This window comes from Dama dama, chromosome 5 (assembly GCF_033118175.1).
Source record: "Dama dama isolate Ldn47 chromosome 5, ASM3311817v1, whole genome shotgun sequence".
Classification (NCBI taxonomy): domain Eukaryota; kingdom Metazoa; phylum Chordata; class Mammalia; order Artiodactyla; family Cervidae; genus Dama; species Dama dama.
The window spans coordinates 124,364,740-124,381,780 of NC_083685.1; the positions used below are offsets into that span (position 1 = coordinate 124,364,740).

At 55.2% G+C, this 17,041-nt stretch overlaps 2 protein-coding genes across 4 annotated transcripts in view; one reads left to right on the plus strand and one right to left on the minus strand.

The window, feature by feature from the left end:
• Positions 1-4,924: 4,924 nt before the first annotated feature.
• LOC133057788 (serotonin N-acetyltransferase-like) lies at positions 4,925-16,651 on the minus strand. The gene is made up of 4 exons (XM_061144759.1): positions 16,524-16,651; positions 6,018-6,254; positions 5,571-5,725; positions 4,925-5,230 (listed from the first exon to the last, which is right to left on the minus strand). The coding sequence occupies exons 2-4, from the start codon at positions 6,178-6,180 to the stop codon at positions 4,925-4,927; spliced, it is 624 nt and encodes a 207-aa protein (XP_061000742.1). The 5' UTR covers positions 6,181-6,254; positions 16,524-16,651.
• UBE2O (ubiquitin conjugating enzyme E2 O) overlaps positions 16,288-17,041 on the plus strand; it is a 49,363-nt gene continuing 48,609 nt past the window's right edge. For all 3 annotated transcript variants that reach the window (XM_061144750.1, XM_061144751.1, XM_061144752.1), the window contains exon 1: positions 16,288-16,730. In XM_061144750.1, coding sequence (XP_061000733.1) covers positions 16,320-16,730 — 411 coding nt within the window. In that variant the 5' untranslated portion in view covers positions 16,288-16,319. The remainder of the gene's footprint in view (positions 16,731-17,041) is intronic.

A 17,041-nucleotide genomic window follows, 5' to 3' on the forward strand; every position in this document is an offset into this window, starting at 1 on the left:
ACTTTCCGACAGTGGGGGAAACCTGTAATGTACACCCTGGTTTGATGCCCCCGGCCATGACTGACACCTGTCCAGATTTCCCTGCTTCAGAACCGTGGTCCTCATGCCTGGCTGCCCATTGGCATCCCATGGGAGCTTTAAAAATGTTCCAATACCTGTCTCATCCTCCAAGATTCTGATATTAAAGTCCTGGGATGGGACTCCAGGCCTAGGTGCCTTCCCCAGGAGATTCTCCTGTGCAGTCTGGGCTCAGAACCACTACTCAAAGCGCATGTTCTCCCAACAACCTTTTAGTCATGACTTTGAAACCTGTTTGTCTTCCTGTGGGGAAAGAATGTGGGTCACCCCACACAGGTACCCAGCCCGCCGTGCGCACAGAGCAGGGGAGTTGCAAACCACTGTAGCCCCAGCCATTCTTTCCAGTGGAGTCTGTGGCAGAGGGCGAGAGTGGAGACGGACCAAGGGCTGCCTGGCTGGAACTTATGGCAGTCCGCACGTGGGTTGGAAGAGAATTTCCAGACACAGAGTATGCAGAAAGGAGTGAGTTTAGTAAGAACAAAGGGCAGAGATAACATGGGCACGAGAGCGCAGCAGGCCGACACCTTCTGACAGGTGAGAAGGGAGAACAGAGTTTATGACTGGGAGATGCTGTTAGAACAGTGGGCATGCTCGAGGGAGAGATGATGTTTTTCGTGGGTTGTTGTTGCTGTCCAGTCACTTAAGTCATGTCCAACTCTCTGGGACCCCCTGGACTGCAACACGCCAGGCTCCCCTGTCCTTCACTATCTCCAGGAGTTTGCTCACACTGATGTTCATTGAGTCGGTGATGCTATCTGACCATCTCCTCCTCTGTTGTCCCCTTCTCCTTTTGTCTTCAATCTTTCCCAGCATCAGGGTCTCTTGTGGGTTAGTAGACAATTTTTAAAGCCTCAAGACAAAGAAAATTCCTGCTGGAGAGCTGACATTAGGTGATTGGTTAGGGTGCTATAGGGTAAGCACTGGAGTGGACATTTTTGACTCATCTGGGGTCAGGAAGCTGGCTGGTGATGATCGGGGGGCTTTTGGCAATGGTTACAAAAGGGTTCAGTCCACTTTGGAGGTGACCGTGGTTCTGGACTCTGTTTCTGTGGCCTTGGGGCAGGACTCCACAGAACTGCTAGGAATATGTGAGGTTCCCCAGAGGACCCTGCTGGAATAATGGGGGGCATGAGGAGGGCCCCCACAGGGACCCTGGAGTGAAATGGAATTCCCGCAGAGGCCTAGACCCACAGTTCAGCCCCCTGGGCCCTTGGAAAGCCCACCCCACATGCCTTCCCTCCCTGGTCATGACACTCATCTCTTGTGCCCACTCCACTGCCCGTGGCTGTTCAGAGGCCTTCTGAGGAGGAGAAAAGGCCACCAACCTGTGAGGCAGTCACAGGTGACACCACTATCACGCCAGTGTAGAGATGAGAGGACAAGGCTGGGTACGGGATGCAAAGTCAACGCCATCAGATGTGTCCGATGGGGACTCTGGCTCAGGGGCTGCGTCCCAGGCCCCTAATGATGGGGTTCTACTCTCTATGGCACAGACTCCCTCCAGCACCAGCCCCCTTGAGAAGGTCCCAAGACCACGGCTCCCCCAGCTCTGACTCAGCTCACCTCTCGCTCCTTCTCCCCAGCTGCTCCCCTTTAGGGGTCCCATTGTCACCTATTCCACCAGATCTCCTCTGGGCCCCCCCCAGTCTACACAGCAGGGCTACACACATCTGGGTACCAGCTGTGGCTGCCCTTCAGGTCTCTCCCACAGGCTCTGTGGTCCCAGGCAGATCCTGGGCAGTGGTGGGCTCCTGCTCCAGAACATTCTATGACAGTGGAACCAGGTTGTCCAGGCCACACGGAGAACCCCAGAAGACCATGGGACCTGACTGCCCACCTGACCCAGCTGAGCCCCCACCGCGCTAACGCTCTGGAGCAGTGAGATGACCAGACAGACTTGGCTGTCCTCACAAAGGAGAGGACATTGGAGTGTCAGTATGGGAAGGGCGTTCTGAGGGGCTGCATGTCCCCACAGGGAAAGTGGGGGCTGAGCTGGGGGATGTTCTCTCGGGGCCAAGGGTGGGCAAGATGAGCCGATAACCAGAAGAAAGGTGAGGAGACGAGCAGATCCAGAATCGGGAGCATCACAGAACCCAAGGAGGAGTGGCCAGTCGCATCTCCTGCAGCCAAGAGTGCAGAGAAGAGCTCAGCTTTGCCCTGATGGCCGCTGGGAGTCCTTCCAGGACTGCTGGGGGCGGGTAGGGGCCAGAGGCCCCAGGGCTCCTCCGGGGGACAAAGCAGAGGTAGCAACAGGGCAGAGGACATCGGTGAAAGGTGTACTGACCCACCAGCGTGGCCGAGGCCTGGAGGAGTCTCCCCCACCCCACCCCCTGCACCCTGCCTCCAGCACAGAGCTGGCAGTAGCTCAGGGCGCCTAGAAGGCCTGGCACAGGGTGGCTGACCATTGATCTGGGCAAGGGCTGCGTTGGTGTCAGGGTCCCAGGGAGCTTCTCAAACGGGGCCCACCTGCTCCCTCTCCTCTTCCGTATGACAGCTGCAAGGTTCCCACTGCTGATTCCTTAATCCCCGGATGACAGGGAACAGCCGAACCCCTGATTCATGCTCCAAGGTCACCTCCATGCTGGGACCCCGCCCCTCACTCCACCTCTTCTCTGCTTTCTCTCCGTGACCTTGACCACCGCCTGCCGGCACATCCCACAGCTCTGAGTTAGGCCAAATGAAGTCACCCTTGTGTGACCCTTCTTGACCCTAAGAGTCAGCAGTCTGTTGATCAGTTCCTCCTCAGGCTGTGGGCTTGTTCAGTGTCTGTCCCTCCCAATGTGCACCACCCGGAGCAGGCTGCCTGTCCTGCTTACCGCCCTGGGCATGCACACAGTAGGTGCTCAATGTTTGCAGAAAGGGTGGGAGGGAGGAGTCCAGCTGTGTTCTGGCAGCTCCAGCGGCACCTCCCCCTGCCCCGAGGCTCTCAGCTCTAGGGTCCCCACCCTGGGAGGGGATGACACATAGGATGACTCGGGTCCCAGAGTTCAAGCCTGGATATGCCCAGTCCTCCCCGCAGGCTTCCAATTGGACCTGAAAGTGACCCTGTGTCCTCCCCACCCACCCTGCTCATCATCAGGCTACCCCAGGTCTACCCCGGGCCCTCACCTGCCTACCCTTCACCAGCTGCTTCTTCGAGAAGAGCTTCCCTGATGGCTTAGAGGGTAAAGCGTCCGCCTGCAATGTGGGAGACCTGGGTTCAATCCCTGAGTCAGGAAGATCCCCTGAAGAAGGAAATGGCAACCCACTCCAGTACTCTTGCCTGGAAAATCCTATGGACGGAGGAGCCTGGAAGGCTGCAGTCCATGGGGTCGCAAAGAGTCGGACATGACTAAACGACTTCACTTTCACTTTCTGCCCAGCGCGGAGGACACAGGGACTGTGTCTGGACGGGGTTGTCGACCTGCACAGCACCCCCACACACACCCCAGAGACCCCATGGGGCCGGCCCTGCTCCCAGTAGCTCCCTCCCCCAGGAGAGGCTGAGTCTGAGGGGAGACGCTCCTGAAGGGGTGGCTCCTTGGGAGACCGAGGCCCCCCTTCCTCAGCCGGGCTGGGGGACACTCGAAGCCTGTGCGTCTCTGCAGCTTGGGGCTCAGGCCCTGACAGCCCGGCCATCAAGACCACCTCCTGGGAGTGGGCTCCTTTCTTCCAGGGTCCTGGGCTGTTGCTCGGCCCCGACCTCTGGCTCTGCTGGTATGGTCCCCTCCCCACTACGGTGAGTGCGCCCCTCCTGGGGACGAGGCTGGGGTTCCCGCCGCGTTCTCAGCCCTGCCTGGCCATGGCCCCCTGCCTCTTGCCCCTCCCCATAGGAGAGTCAGGGTCGGCTGAGTGGAGGGGAGGGCTGGCCGGGCAGAAGCAGTGCTGGGGTGGGGGTGCAGCACTCGGTCATTCACTACGCCTCCCTGTTGCAGCCTGGGGGAGCAGAGACTAGAACCTGCCCTGGGACTCGAGGGTGCGGCACACTGCACCCCCATGATTGTCCCAGGAAGCATGCCCAGCGGACATTCTTGGGGCGGCACGTGCTCTCTGCCCCGCTTCACTGCCTACCCCAGCGTCCGTCCCCACGGAAACAAACAAGATATTCCTGATCAGCAGCAGAGCCTTAACTTTACTCCCTCTTTGCTAATCCAACTCCCCCGTATAGCTATTCCCTAATGATCTCATGTGACTTTTGCCAACAGAAGTACGGGCTGCAAGGAGGCGATTTGTCTTCCTGCTATGGAGAGCAGGAGGGCCCCCTGACTCCCCCCTGGCCAAACTATATGTGTCTGTCTTTTCAGTACGCGCTCACCCCCGTTTCAGGTCTGTCTCACCCACTGTGCTGGACGCGGCACCTTCCCTCAATCCTTCACCCCCCACCTGATGGGATGGAAGTTACTGTGGGCAGAGGACCCGGGGCACCTGGGGTGTGGGGGAGCTGAGAGGTGGCCCCTGCCCTTCCCTGCTCCTGGCTGCCCCCACTCCAGGGATGAGGACCAGAAGGGGCAGCCCTGGGTCTGGGGGGATAGGGGCTCCTTTGGTGAGGACGCAGAAGCAAGGCTGCAGGGTGCCTCCCACTGTCCCCAGTTCACGAACCCAGCACGTGTGGGCGCGGTTTGGATGCAGGGGGTCTGCAGGGCCTGGCATGGACAGAGAAGAACACAGAAGTACTGTGCCCCAGGAGGGCACCCGGGCTGGGAGCAGCCGCCCCGCCTTCTCTTTATTTCACCCATTCCCCCTGCTCCACCATCCGCTGGGAATCACCATCTCCCTTCAGACCAAGCGGAGCAGGGGGACGGCAGGGCAGAGAAGGGGACCGACCAGGGATTGGGTAGGAGCCCCTGACCATGGGCTCCCCGGGGGATCAGCGGTCACTGTTCCGGCGCAGGGCGGCGTGGCCCTGCAGGGAGCAGTGCATCTCCGTGAAGGTCAGCGAGCCCACGACGATGGCACATAGGCCCACGGTATGGAAGCCGAACCTCTGGTAGAAGGGCACCAGCGCGTCCTCGCACATGAGCATGGCCCGGCGCACGGCCGGCTGGCCGCCCACGTGGTGCAGGTAGCGCCAGAGCAGGACGGAGCCCTTGCCCTGCCGCCGGAAGGTGTGGTGCACGGCCAGCACGTGCAGGTGGGCGGTGCGCCCCCCGGGCCTGTGCAGCGTCAGCGACTCCTGGGGCGAGAGACGGACACGAGTCAGGGTCGCCTCCGTGCACCCCAACACCGCCCGCGCTGGGCCAGGAGCAGCCGCCCCCGAGAGTCTCCAATCAGGCCCCCTTCTACCCAGATTAGGAGCTATGACCCCAGCCCCTTTGTGGTCCCCTTCATGAGGGTCTTGAGACCCCGAAGGACTGCGCTGTCTTGCCAGGAGAGGACCTACCGTGAGCTCCTGTGTTGGATCTGGAGGAAGACATCCCAGCCTCCTGTTCCTCCCCCACCTTCTGCCTCCGTGGGAAGTGGTGGCCTCTTTTCCTGAGGCCTTCCCGGGACAGGGCAGGTCACCCCATCCTCACCTGAGTAAGTCTCTCCTCGTCCCACAGGGAGCCGATGATGAAGGCCACAAGGCGGCCCTCCACGAACCAGCCCAGGGACAGCTCGGGACACAGGGTCAGGAAGTACCGGACCTCACCCAGATTCAGGGGGCAGTTGCCGGAGACAGAGACGAAGGCTGCGTCAGGAAGCACGAGTGGGTGACCCCCCCGTCCACTGAGCATCTTCTCAGATGCTGGGTGGGCTCCCCGGGTCCCCAAGCCTCCCCTGGGAAGCATGGGATTCAGGGCTGCTCTTCCTCCCACTCGCCTGAAACACACATGTGCTCCTGCACACGCACAGAAACACACCGTCAGATACTCTGGGGGCCCGACCGCCAAGGACAGGGGACTCCAGGGTCTTCTCCCCAAGGGCAATGGCGGCAGAGTCCAGCAGAGTCCCAGACCCTGGGGGCCGGGGGGGTTGCTCACCCTCTCGCTCAATCTCAAACACGCCGGCAGCGTCCTCTGGGGTGAGGCAGCGAAACTCGTTGGCGGGGAGCGTGTGGCGCCGCTGGCGGCCTAGGAACCCTGGGATGCCAGACGGCAGGTGCAGAGCCGAGGGCTTCAGGCAGTGGACGCTCAGCATGGACATCCTGGATGCGGCTGCCACCCAGGGGGTCCCCAGCTTCAGAAGTGGCCCCTGTGACGAGGAGGGTCCCTCCGCACCTGTTGGAGAGGGGTGATGGTCAGGGGGCTGGTCCTCATCTCCCAGGGGGCCGTCCAGGGCGATGACACATCTTGCCTCTCTTGTAGGGGACCTGGAGGGGGAGTCTGGGCGCTAGGGCATCAATTCCTCCTGCCCTGTGCCTGCTCACAAGCTGCCTGGGTCCCTTTCTCACTCCCTGACCCCCTGTTGATACGCAGTTCTTAGGGGCCGCCGTCCCTCCCTTACAACGCCCATGAGCTGCATGTTGCCCTGCCTGCCCTCTGCCTCCTTCTCTGCCCCCGTCTCCAGGCCCCAGGCAGGGGACTCCTGCTCTCAAATTTTGGGAACCCAGGGTCCAGGGTTCCACTTACCAGGACTCCTGTGTTGCAGAAGCTGTAATGTTCCCCCCTCAGAGCCACCACTCCGGGGGCTGTCCACAGCCTCAGAACCAGAAAAATCCAGACACTTGGAATGTTGATCTCAGAGATTTCTAATCCCCTGCCTGCCCCACCCCCATGTTGCAGGCAGATGCAGCCAGCAGGGCTCTGCCCCCCCACCCCCCAAGCCGAGCCCTGTCCCTGCGGGCTGAGGCTGAAACCTCAGATGGCACGTGGATGTGGAGGATTACAGTGGCTGGCTGAGGCCCCAGGGTATGGGGGGATGAGCACGGGGCTAAGCCTCGTGGGTCCAGTCTAATCCGTGTCCTGGCGCCAGCTGACTGGCACAGGCATTCACGCTCTGTCCCCTGGGCAAGCCGGTTTCTGAGGGTCCTCGCAGCTCTCGCAGCCCGAGCGTGTCATCATTTAGAGGACTTGCTCAGTGGTTAATCAGAACTGCAGAACCAGAGGCAAGAGGACAAGGCTGGATATGGGATGCAAAGTCAACATCATCAGATGTCTCCATGTGGGGACACTGGCTCAGGGGCTGCATCCCAGACCCCTGATGATGGAGTTCTACTCTCTTTGGCACAGACTCCCTCCAGCACCAGCCCCCTTGAGAGGGTCCTGCAATCACGGCTCCCCCGTCTCTGACTCAGCTCACCTCTCGCTTCTTCTCCTTAATTGCTCCCCTTTAGGGGTCCCATTGTCACCTCTTTCACCAGGTCTCCTTTGGGGCCTCCCAGCCTACAAGACAGGGCTACACGCGTCTGGTACCAGCTGTGGCTGCCCTCCAGGTCTCTCCCACAGGCTCTGTGGTCCCAGGCAGATCCTTGGCAGTGGTGGGCTCCTGCTCCAGAACATTCTATGACAGTGGAACCAGGTTGTCGAGGGCACGTGGAGAACCCCAGAGGACCATGGGACCTGACTGCCCACCTGCCCAGCAGAGCCTCCCTCTGAGCCAGCTGAGCCCCCACCCCACTAATGCTCTGTAGCGGTGAGATGACCAGAATAGACAGTTGTCCACACGACAGAGTGGACATCAGGGTCTCAGTATAGGAAGGACATTCTGAGGGGCTGTGTGTCCCCAAAGGGATGCTGGGACTGAGCTGGGGGATGTTCTCTCTGGGTGGAGTTTGGGGGGGGGAGCGCAGGATGAGCCATTAACAGGAAGAAAGGTGAGGAGACAGCAGACCCCAGATCAGGACACATCCCAGAACCCAAGTACTGGACAATCAGCAGCATCTCCTGCAGCCAAGCATGAAGACAGGAGCTCAGATTCTGCTAACAAGGACACCCCCAATGACCTTGACGAGTCCTTCCAGGAGAGAGGGGTGGAGGAGGGTGGGGACACAGGCAGAGGCAGCCGCAGGGCAGAAGGCACTGGCGAAAGGTATAATGACCTGCCGGCGCGGCCAGGGCCTGAAGCCTCCCCTCACCCGGCCCCCCCACCCCCAACACAGAGCCTGCCGCAGCTCAGCTGCACCTGGAGGGCCTGGCTCAGGGTGGGCCGCACCTGCTCCCTGCCACCGTGTGACTGCTGCCCGGTTCCCACTGCAGGACCCCGGGGAATCCACCCGGGGGGCGACCGAAAGGTGGGACCCATGACAAACTCCAGTGATGCCTCTGAGACACCAGTGTTCCCACCAGAGCAACTGAAAGGCCCAGACAGGCAAGGAAGACAGCGCTCAGTTCAAGCACTCGTGAAACTTTAAGAGTTGCATTTCTTGGTGGTTTTGAGGGTGGCACCCTTCTCTCATTCTTCCCCTGCACTTAAGATCTGTCCTGCACGGCGGGCACAGAGCACATTTTGCCTAATCACATTTACCTTGCCAGCCTTCCCAGGTGGCGCCGTGGTAAAGAATCCGCCTGCCGATGTAGGAGAGGCGGGTTCGATCCCTGGGTCAGGAAGATCCCCTGGAAGAGGAAATGGCTACCCGCGGCAGTCTTCTTGCCTGGAGAATCCCATGAACAGAGAAGCCTGGCGGGCTACAGTCCATGGGGTTGTAAAGGGTCAGGCACGACTGAGTGACTAAGCAAAAATTGACGTTTCCCACCTTAATCTGTCACTAGCAGGTTCTCCAGGGGATGGAGACCGAGATGGAGAATTGCGTCCAGGAGGTTCACTGGGCAAGCTCCCAGCAGCTTATAAACCCCTGGAAAACAGAGACTGCCCTGAATGTGTGGCAGCGAGAGATACATAGACTAGGATTCTATCAGCTAGGTGTTGATTCTTCTGATGGTGAGGATGACACGTAGCTCGACTTCCTGTTCATTTCTTTTGAAGCCTCCTTTGGATAGATAGGCTGAATGTGGGCCTGTCCTTCTTTAGGGTTTTCAGTATCTGCCATGGTACACAGTTTCCTCAGGAACCTTCCAGACCTTTCTGGAATGGAGGTGTCAAAAGCAGAGAGAGAGCGCCACCTCCTGGAGAAAGAAGGGACCTACAGCTCCCCAAGGATCTGGAGCCCAGCTGGCCAACAGAAAGAGCCTGGGAGCCCGAGCCCCACAGGTGATTTTCAGTTTTCTAGTAAACACATGAGAAGACGCCAAAAGGAACAGGTTAACTCGATTTTAGTAAGATATTGTATTTAACCCAGTAGATAGAAAGTATGGTCGACAGTAACCAATATAAAATTATTACACATATTTCATATTCTGTTTTTTTCCTTTTTATACTGAGTTTGTATCTTGATGCAATAAAATATCCTGAATTATAAAAAAAAGAGTACAAAGTTGTGGTACGGTGTGGTACGGTGTGGTACGGTGGCAATTATATGTGAATCTATACTTGAGGACCCTTTTGTTTTAAAAAAAATTTATTGTTTCTATATTATATGATTATACATTATAGAATAAATACAAAATACAGATGAAGGATGACAAAAAGGTCGTGTGTATTTTACATTTACAGCACATGTCAGTTCAGACCAGCCAATTTTTAAATGATGCCTAAATAACTTTATTTATTTATAAAATATTTATTTATTTGGCTTCACCAAGTTTTAGCTGCAGCATGGGGACTCTTAGCTGTGGCATGTTGGATCTAGTTCCCTGACCAGGGATTAAGCCCGGGTCATCTGAATTGGGGGCACCAAGTCTTAGACGCTGGACCACCAGGGAAGCCCAAGATCAGCCCCATTTCAAGTGCTCAAGAGCCACATGTGCTTAGGGGCTACTGCAGAGGGCAGCCCAGATCTAGAGACTAAAGTTAATGAGACAGCAAAATCTTGGGGAAGGGGCAGCACATATGTATGTGTGTACATGTGGGTATACACGTGCATATGTATGTGTGTGTGTGTAGGGTGAGTGTGCCTGAGTGGGGTGTATGTCTAGGAAAAATGGAGAACTGGGGACTTGAGCAAAGACAGAGGTGTCCAGTGACCTGTTGGCATATTCGGGGCCTTTGAGAGAGGTTGGCTTGTTTTGCACAATCATTCAACATAGATAATTTTTTTTTAATTGAAGTACAGTTGATTTATAATGTTGTGCTCATTTCTGCTGCACAGCAAACTGATTCAGTTATACATAGATATACATTCTTTTTCATGTTCTTTTCCATTATGGTTTATTATAGGGTATTGAATATAGTTCCCTAGGCTATACAGTAGGACTCTGTTTTTTCATCCATTCTATATGTAGGGGTTTGCACCTGCTGACCCCAAACTCCCAATCTGTCCTCCTGCCCCTCAGCAACCACAAGCCTGTTCATTCTCTATGTCTGTGAGTTTGTTTCGTAACAAAACTCCTTTGAGCACCCACTACGAATCAGATCTGTGCTAGATGCTGGAATACAAAGGTACAAAGAAGACGCAGTCCCACAGGAGAGACAGGCATGCAAACAAATGGTCCTAATAGAGTGAAATAAATGCAATCAGGCAAGTATGACTAGGTAAGTGGAGGAATAAGTGGGCACAAGGGGGCTCTTGGAAGACGTCATAAGATGAAAAGGAGTTCTTTACGCAAAACCATGGGCTGAAGTAGAGGAATAAAAAATGACAAGCAAAAGCACAGAGGCACCAGAAAGTCAGGATAGTGCTGTGAGCAGCTGAGGCTGCAGCATAGAGGGTGTGTACTGGGTGCAGAGGTGGAAGTCATGATGGGAGGCAGCTGGGAGGAATTAATGAAGGAATTCATGAAGGGCCCCGAGTACCACGCCCTGATGGACCGTGGAAAGCCACGCAAAGACACTAAGCTGAGAAGTCAGATGGTGGGGTTTACATGTCAGTCTTCCGGGAACAAGGTGGTGAGGGGGGAGATGAACTAATAGCAGCAGCTAACATTGATCAGGCTCCTACAGAGTCCAGGCACGGGCAAAGCATCTCCAATTCTTCATGTCAGTTAAATTCTAACAGCCTTATCTAGTAGGTATCGCTATCATTCCCAAACGAAACCAAAGCTCAGAGAAGTAAAATGAGTTGTCCAAGGTCGCATAGTGAGTCAGCGGCAACACAAGCTTCAAACCCAAGTTCATTTAACTCCAGAACCTCAGCCTTAACCACTGCACCATCCCATCACCCCAGCCCCATCGGACCCATCCTGTGAAGCAGCCAGGGGCTATTTGCGTGTGAAAAGGGAGGGCAGAGGGACAGTGTTCTGGGCTTAGCTGACTTAAGGAGCTCCATATCAATGGTTGACCCTCAGGTGGCCAACTTGGTACCCAGGCAAGTGTCCCTGCCATTAACCTGGATGAAGACTCCGGGAGAAGGAAGGGGTTTTAGGGAGAAGATGCCACTTTGCACTCATGGCTGGTCATCCAGGAAGCGCCCATGCTTTGGTGGTGGGGCGTTGGTGGTGAAGAGCATGGCATGGGTAAGCCACAGCAGCCCTGTTCCTGTTCTGCAAGCTGGTCTGGCAGATCTTCTGTCCTCAGGCCCTGAATCCTCAGGAAGGAGGGACGCAATCCTGGGCTCTCACTCACAGCTCACCCTTTCCACTGTCGCCCCCAGCACAAAGGGTTTCACCCAGTGGACTGCAACCCATCCTCATGGTCAGGAGTGAGAATGACGAAAGACCAGCTGCTCCGGGTCTTCATTCTGATTGTACTGCAGGGTGACCTTGGGCATGTCCCGCAGTTAGTTCACCCAGGGTATCAAAGCAAGAAGGCTTGAGGCTCCAGGAACAAGAAGAGCCTTTAAAAATTTATTTTTGAGATGGTACTGATGAACCTCTGGAGGAGGAAATGGCAACCCGCTCCAGTATTCCTGCTGGGAGAATTTCATGGACAGAGGAGCCTGACGGGCTATAGTCCATAGGGTCACAGAATCGGACACGACTGAGTGACTAACACATACACACACCCCAATCTGCAGGGCAGCAATGGAGACACAGACATAGAGAACAGACTTGTGGATACAGCAGGGGAAGGAGAGGATGGGGATGAATGGAGAAAGTAACAGGAAACATAAACACTACCAAATGTAAAACAGACAGCCAGTGGGAATTTGCTGTGACACAGGGAACTCAAACCAGGGCTCTGTGACAACCTAGAGCGGTGGGATGGGGCGGGAGATGGGAAGGAGACCCAGGAGGGAAGGGACATATGAATACTTATGGCTGATGCATGTTGATGTATGGCAGAAACCAACACAATATTGCAAATCAATTATCCTTCAATTAAAAATAAATTAAAAAAAAAACTTTTTTGACTGCATGGGGTCTTTGTTGCAGCACAAAGACTTAGTTGCCCTGCAGGGTGTCGGATCTTACTTCCCAGAATAGGGATCAAACCCACATCCCTTGTACTGGAAGGCAAATACTTAACCACTGGGCCACCAGAGAAGTGTGAAGAGCCTAAGATTCTACAGCAAGCCACTGGTGGACCTCAAAGGCATTTCTCCAACCAGCCACTGAGGGTGTGGGAGGGGTCCCTAGGGCCACACCCTTCCTGCCCCACCTTTCCCAACCAAAGACCCCAGTGCTGCAGGCAGCCTAGAGCTCCCACACACTCACTGCAAGGTGGAAGGGCCCTCTCTGGGCCCATCTGGATTTCCTCCTAGGAGGAGGTTTGGAGAGGTCAGGCAGGGTAGGGCTCCGGCAGGGTGCAGCGTGGGGCTCACACTCACTTGAAGGTTTCTGGAGAGGCGGCCATGGCCGGTTAAGACAGGGAAAGACACAGCCTGCTTCACAGGGATCTGTTCACTTGGCTGCCAGGTCCACTGCCCCCTGCACCCAGCCAGCCCCTTAGCAAGGGGAGTGGCCAGGCTGGCTAAGTTTCCAGCAGCACATTTGTAAATTAGCAAAATTCTCCTGAGAATTATCTCTATTCTCCATGAAGGGCTAAGTATTGGGGTCACGAGAGAATGGGGATTCTCTGCTGGGGAATACAGGTCTGTTTTATTTTATGTTTTTCCCCATTCAATAATAATGAAAATAAAAATCAGGCAGTCACTTCCATCCAGGATCATCCCCACTGCTGCTGCTGCTAAGTCACTTCAGTCGTGTCCGACTCTGTGCAACCCCATAGACCGCAGCCCACCAGGCTCCCCCGTCCCTGGGATCCTCCAGGCAAGAACACTGGAGTAGGTTGCCATTTCCTTCTCCAATGCATGAAAGTGAAAACTGAAAGCAAAGTCGCTCAGTCGTGTCTGACTCTTAGCGACCCCATGGACTGCGGCCTACCAGACTCCTCCATCCATGGGATTTTCCAGGCAAGAGTACTAGAGTGGGGTGCCATTGCCTTCTCCCCCTACTAGCCAGCCTGGAAGTGCAAGAGACTATGGCTGGGGGCTTGGGGTTTGGGAAGGAGTCAAGTCTCACACCTTGTCCGGAGCATCTCAGGGCTGAGTGAGGTCACTGAAGGTCACTAGGAGGTGGGGAGGGACGTACTGAGCTTCTCTTTGGAAAAGGGCTCAGATGCAGCTCAAACTGCGGGCGATAGACAGGGCTTTGAGATAGCACAGGCAGGCGGGGGCCAGAGAGGGCTGCTCTCCCCACCCCAGCTTCAACTCCTCAGGCATATGGAGGAGAGGATGGGAAACTTGCCCGATGGAAGTTTGGAACCTCACACCTTTGATATACCCACCAAGATGGTACCATTACTGAGTGCCAGTGCTTACTAGGCACCAGGTTACACATATAAGTGCAAGGATCCACCAGCTTGAAACAGGTTGAGCAAGGGAGGGATCAGCATTTGAAATCAAGGGCTCTTGCCTACAACCTAGCATGTTCCTGGTAATGGTGGGGGAGAGGGGACAGCACAGTCTGGGGTGGTGCTTCACAAAGTGGGGCTGATACTTCCTCCCTCACAGGTTAAATCTATGTAAAGATGGGTAATCTATGTAAAACACTTATCATAGTACCTGGCATTAAGTTACAGCTCAATACATGGTATCTATTATTAGCCATTATTATAAGAAGCTGCAGAATAAACATGGCACGTCTTCCTGGAGTGCTAATTTTACTCAACGATTAGGGAGGAAAGGACATTCTTATTATATTAAAACAAACACTGGCATAAGCTGGAGTAGAATGCAAAACTCACTTAGATTTTTGACATCAAACAAAGATCTGCCCTGCCCCTTCTAAGGTCTTGCTCACCCCCCATCCCTTGATGGATACAGAGACCCTGAAGGAATTCCCTGGCAGTTAGGACTCTGAGCTTTCACTGCCGAGAGCCAATGTTCAATCCCTGGCTGAGGAACTAACATTCCACAAGCCTGGTGACCTGGCCAAAAAAAAGACAAGACCCTTAACTTGAATCAGGAAACCTGGGTTCCAACCTGACTCTACCAGTTACTACCTTATTATCTTAAGGCACTGAATTCCTTGGGCCCTGTTTCTCACTGGTAAAACAGAGTTAATTACACCTGTATCCAGAATTGTGATAACAAATAAGATCATATGAATGTGTCTGCCACAGTGCGGGTCAATAATAGGTTATCGACAAATGTTAGGTGATCAGGGGCCAAGGAGATAGAGCTAAAGGGACATGGTAGATGGAACAGAAGCTACTATGTCACTGCTACTAAGCCTCCCAAGTCTTTATGGGGAAAGGAATAGGGAACTGTGTCCTTAACAGCAATAATTCCAGATGGATATTCTGCACTGTGGTCTGGGATAGGAAGGCCATGATATGGGAATTAAGCTTTGTCTCTCCATCATATCCTCATTTCCCCTTAAGTCTTTTTTCCCTATACCTTAGTATGTGAGTTTTCCAAGATACACATCCAGAGACAGCCATCCCACGCCCAGTATTATATCAATACTCTGTAAGTACTTAACTCAGGGTATCTCAAGTACTCAGGTTGCCACTGCACTTCTTGTGTGCTCTTTTTTTTTTTTTTAATAAAAAAAAAATATTTTTCCTTTCATGAATGCTCATAACTTTCCCATGAGTGTAGTTCTATATCCTCGGTAGCCTATAAACTACCCAATGCCTTTTTTGGAGAACCTAATACTGAAATACTGACTCATCTTGCTAATTTACCACTGATGGTCTTGCAGAAAATTGTGAAAAAAAATGATTTTAACTGAGAAAGGTGAGGGCCACATCTTGAGTATTCCTAATTTCCTTTCAACAACCCAGTATGAATCTGTCTTCTGAGAATGTATCTAAATCTTTTGGAAGTTACTTAGGAGAGACACATCAGTATAATTACTTTTCTTATAATTACTTTTAATATTTTAAAATGGCAATCTGGAGCAGATTGTAAGTCTAAGAATTCTGCCAGACTAGAATGCTAGTCTAGGCAGGGGGTTTGAAATATTATAATAATGTAATACTTAATAAATTCCTTTATTGGGGAACTACACGCCAGGCACTGTTCTATTTCACTTAATCCTCTCAACTGCCAGATGACAGAGGTACTGCTATTACCTCCCCAATTTTACAGATGAGAAAATTAAGGTGAAAAGAAGTTTATCAGCTTGCCAACTTTATAAGGTTAGTAAGTGTCTATGCCCAAAATTGGAATCGATGGCTTACACTCTTAATTACCCCTCTCCTTCTTGCCACGCATAAGCCTCAAGGAGCTTTGAAGTCATCTAAATGAGTTTAAAGCCAAACCACAGGGGCCACTAACACTTGCTTTTGTTTCCGATCTTTCTCTGGGACTCCTTCACCAATTCTTTGACCAGTCCCTAAGGGGTCATGACCTTCCAGGCTTTGCAAGGAATTCCCTAATGCAGTACTCTCTAGACACACTCTATATTTACCCTTGATTACAAGCTGCCTTGGAGTTGCTTTTAAGCTATTTAATGTGTGTATGTTTCGTCTTCCCAACTAGATTGTAAACACCTAGAGGACAGAGGCTGTATCTTGTTCCTTCTGTATCCCTCCCAGTGCCTAGAACTAGACTGGAGACGTCCAGGGAGCTCGTTAAGTGTTGCGGACGGTCTCCGGACCATCCTCCGTCCCACCTCGAACCCTCCCCTCTTCCTCGATGAGCACTCCACTTCCCGCTCCTGGGTCCCCACCCCTGCCTCCTCTCTCCGTCCTTTCACTCCTTCGGGCCCCGCCCCGCCCTCGTGTAGGCCATCCTTTCTCACCCCGCCCCTCGCCTGCGGCAGAATCTCCAGCGTCCCCTAGCGACCAGGCAGCAGCCCCTAGCAACCGCATCACTGTTCCCTGACGACGGCGGCACGCAGGCCACGTCAGCGCGCCGTGGCCCCGCCCCCCGGCGCCGGCAGGCCCCGCCTCCCCGTGCCTTTTTCGCCGCCGCTGCCGCCGCCGCCGCTGCCGCCGCCCGAGACTCGAGCAGCGCAGTTATGGCGGATCCCGCAGCGTCCGCGCCCGCAGCCCCGGCTCCCGCCCAGGTCCCGGACGCGCCCCCGAGCCCGGACGCAACCCCCGCCCCGGCCCCGGCGCCGGCACCCGCCGCGGACTCGGGCTCCGGGCCATCCTCGGACTCCGGCCCCGAAGCCGGCTCGCAGCGGCTGCTCTTCTCCCACGACCTGGTGTCGGGCCGTTACCGCGGCTCGGTGCACTTCGGGCTGGTGCGCCTCATCCACGGCGAGGACTCGGACTCGGAGGGCGAGGAGGAGGGCCGTGGGAGCTCGGGCTGCTCGGAGGCGGGGGGCGCGGGCCACGAGGAGGGCCGGGCCAGCCCGCTGCGCCGCGGCTACGTGCGCGTCCAGTGGTACCCGGAGGGCGTCAAGCAGCACGTGAAGGAGACCAAGGTGCGGCGGGCCGGCGGGCGGGGGCCGGGCCGGGGGGCCGGCGGGGGACCGAGTCGGCCGCTCGAGCCCTGGGCCGGGAGGGGAGGCGTTCAGGGCGCTGCCGGGTAGTGGTGCCACACTGCAGTGGGGCCGAGGTGGGAGGACAAGCCTCCGCGGCGGGGACGCTCCGGTGCAAAGTCATTGCACCAGCCCTGGGCCACCGGGCCCCGGGCTTCCCCCACGCGAAAGACTGGCAAGCCCGTGCCAGGCTGCTGCGGTGTCGGCCTCAAGATCCTGTATGTGAACCCAGTCCGGTGGGGGAACTCTTGGGG

Bases quoted from the DNA above. Each gene is read 5' to 3' on its own strand.
- LOC133057788 (XM_061144759.1), bottom strand. From the start codon at position 6,180: ATGTCCATGCTGAGCGTCCACTGCCTGAAGCCCTCGGCTCTGCACCTG. The intron at 5,726-6,017 runs GTGAGCAACCCC...TTCCTGACGCAG, and splicing joins GTTTGAGATTGAGCGAGAGG to CCTTCGTCTCTGTCTCCGGC. The intron at 5,231-5,570 runs GTGAGGATGGGG...CTCTCGCCCCAG, and splicing joins ACGAGGAGAGACTTACTCAG to GAGTCGCTGACGCTGCACAG.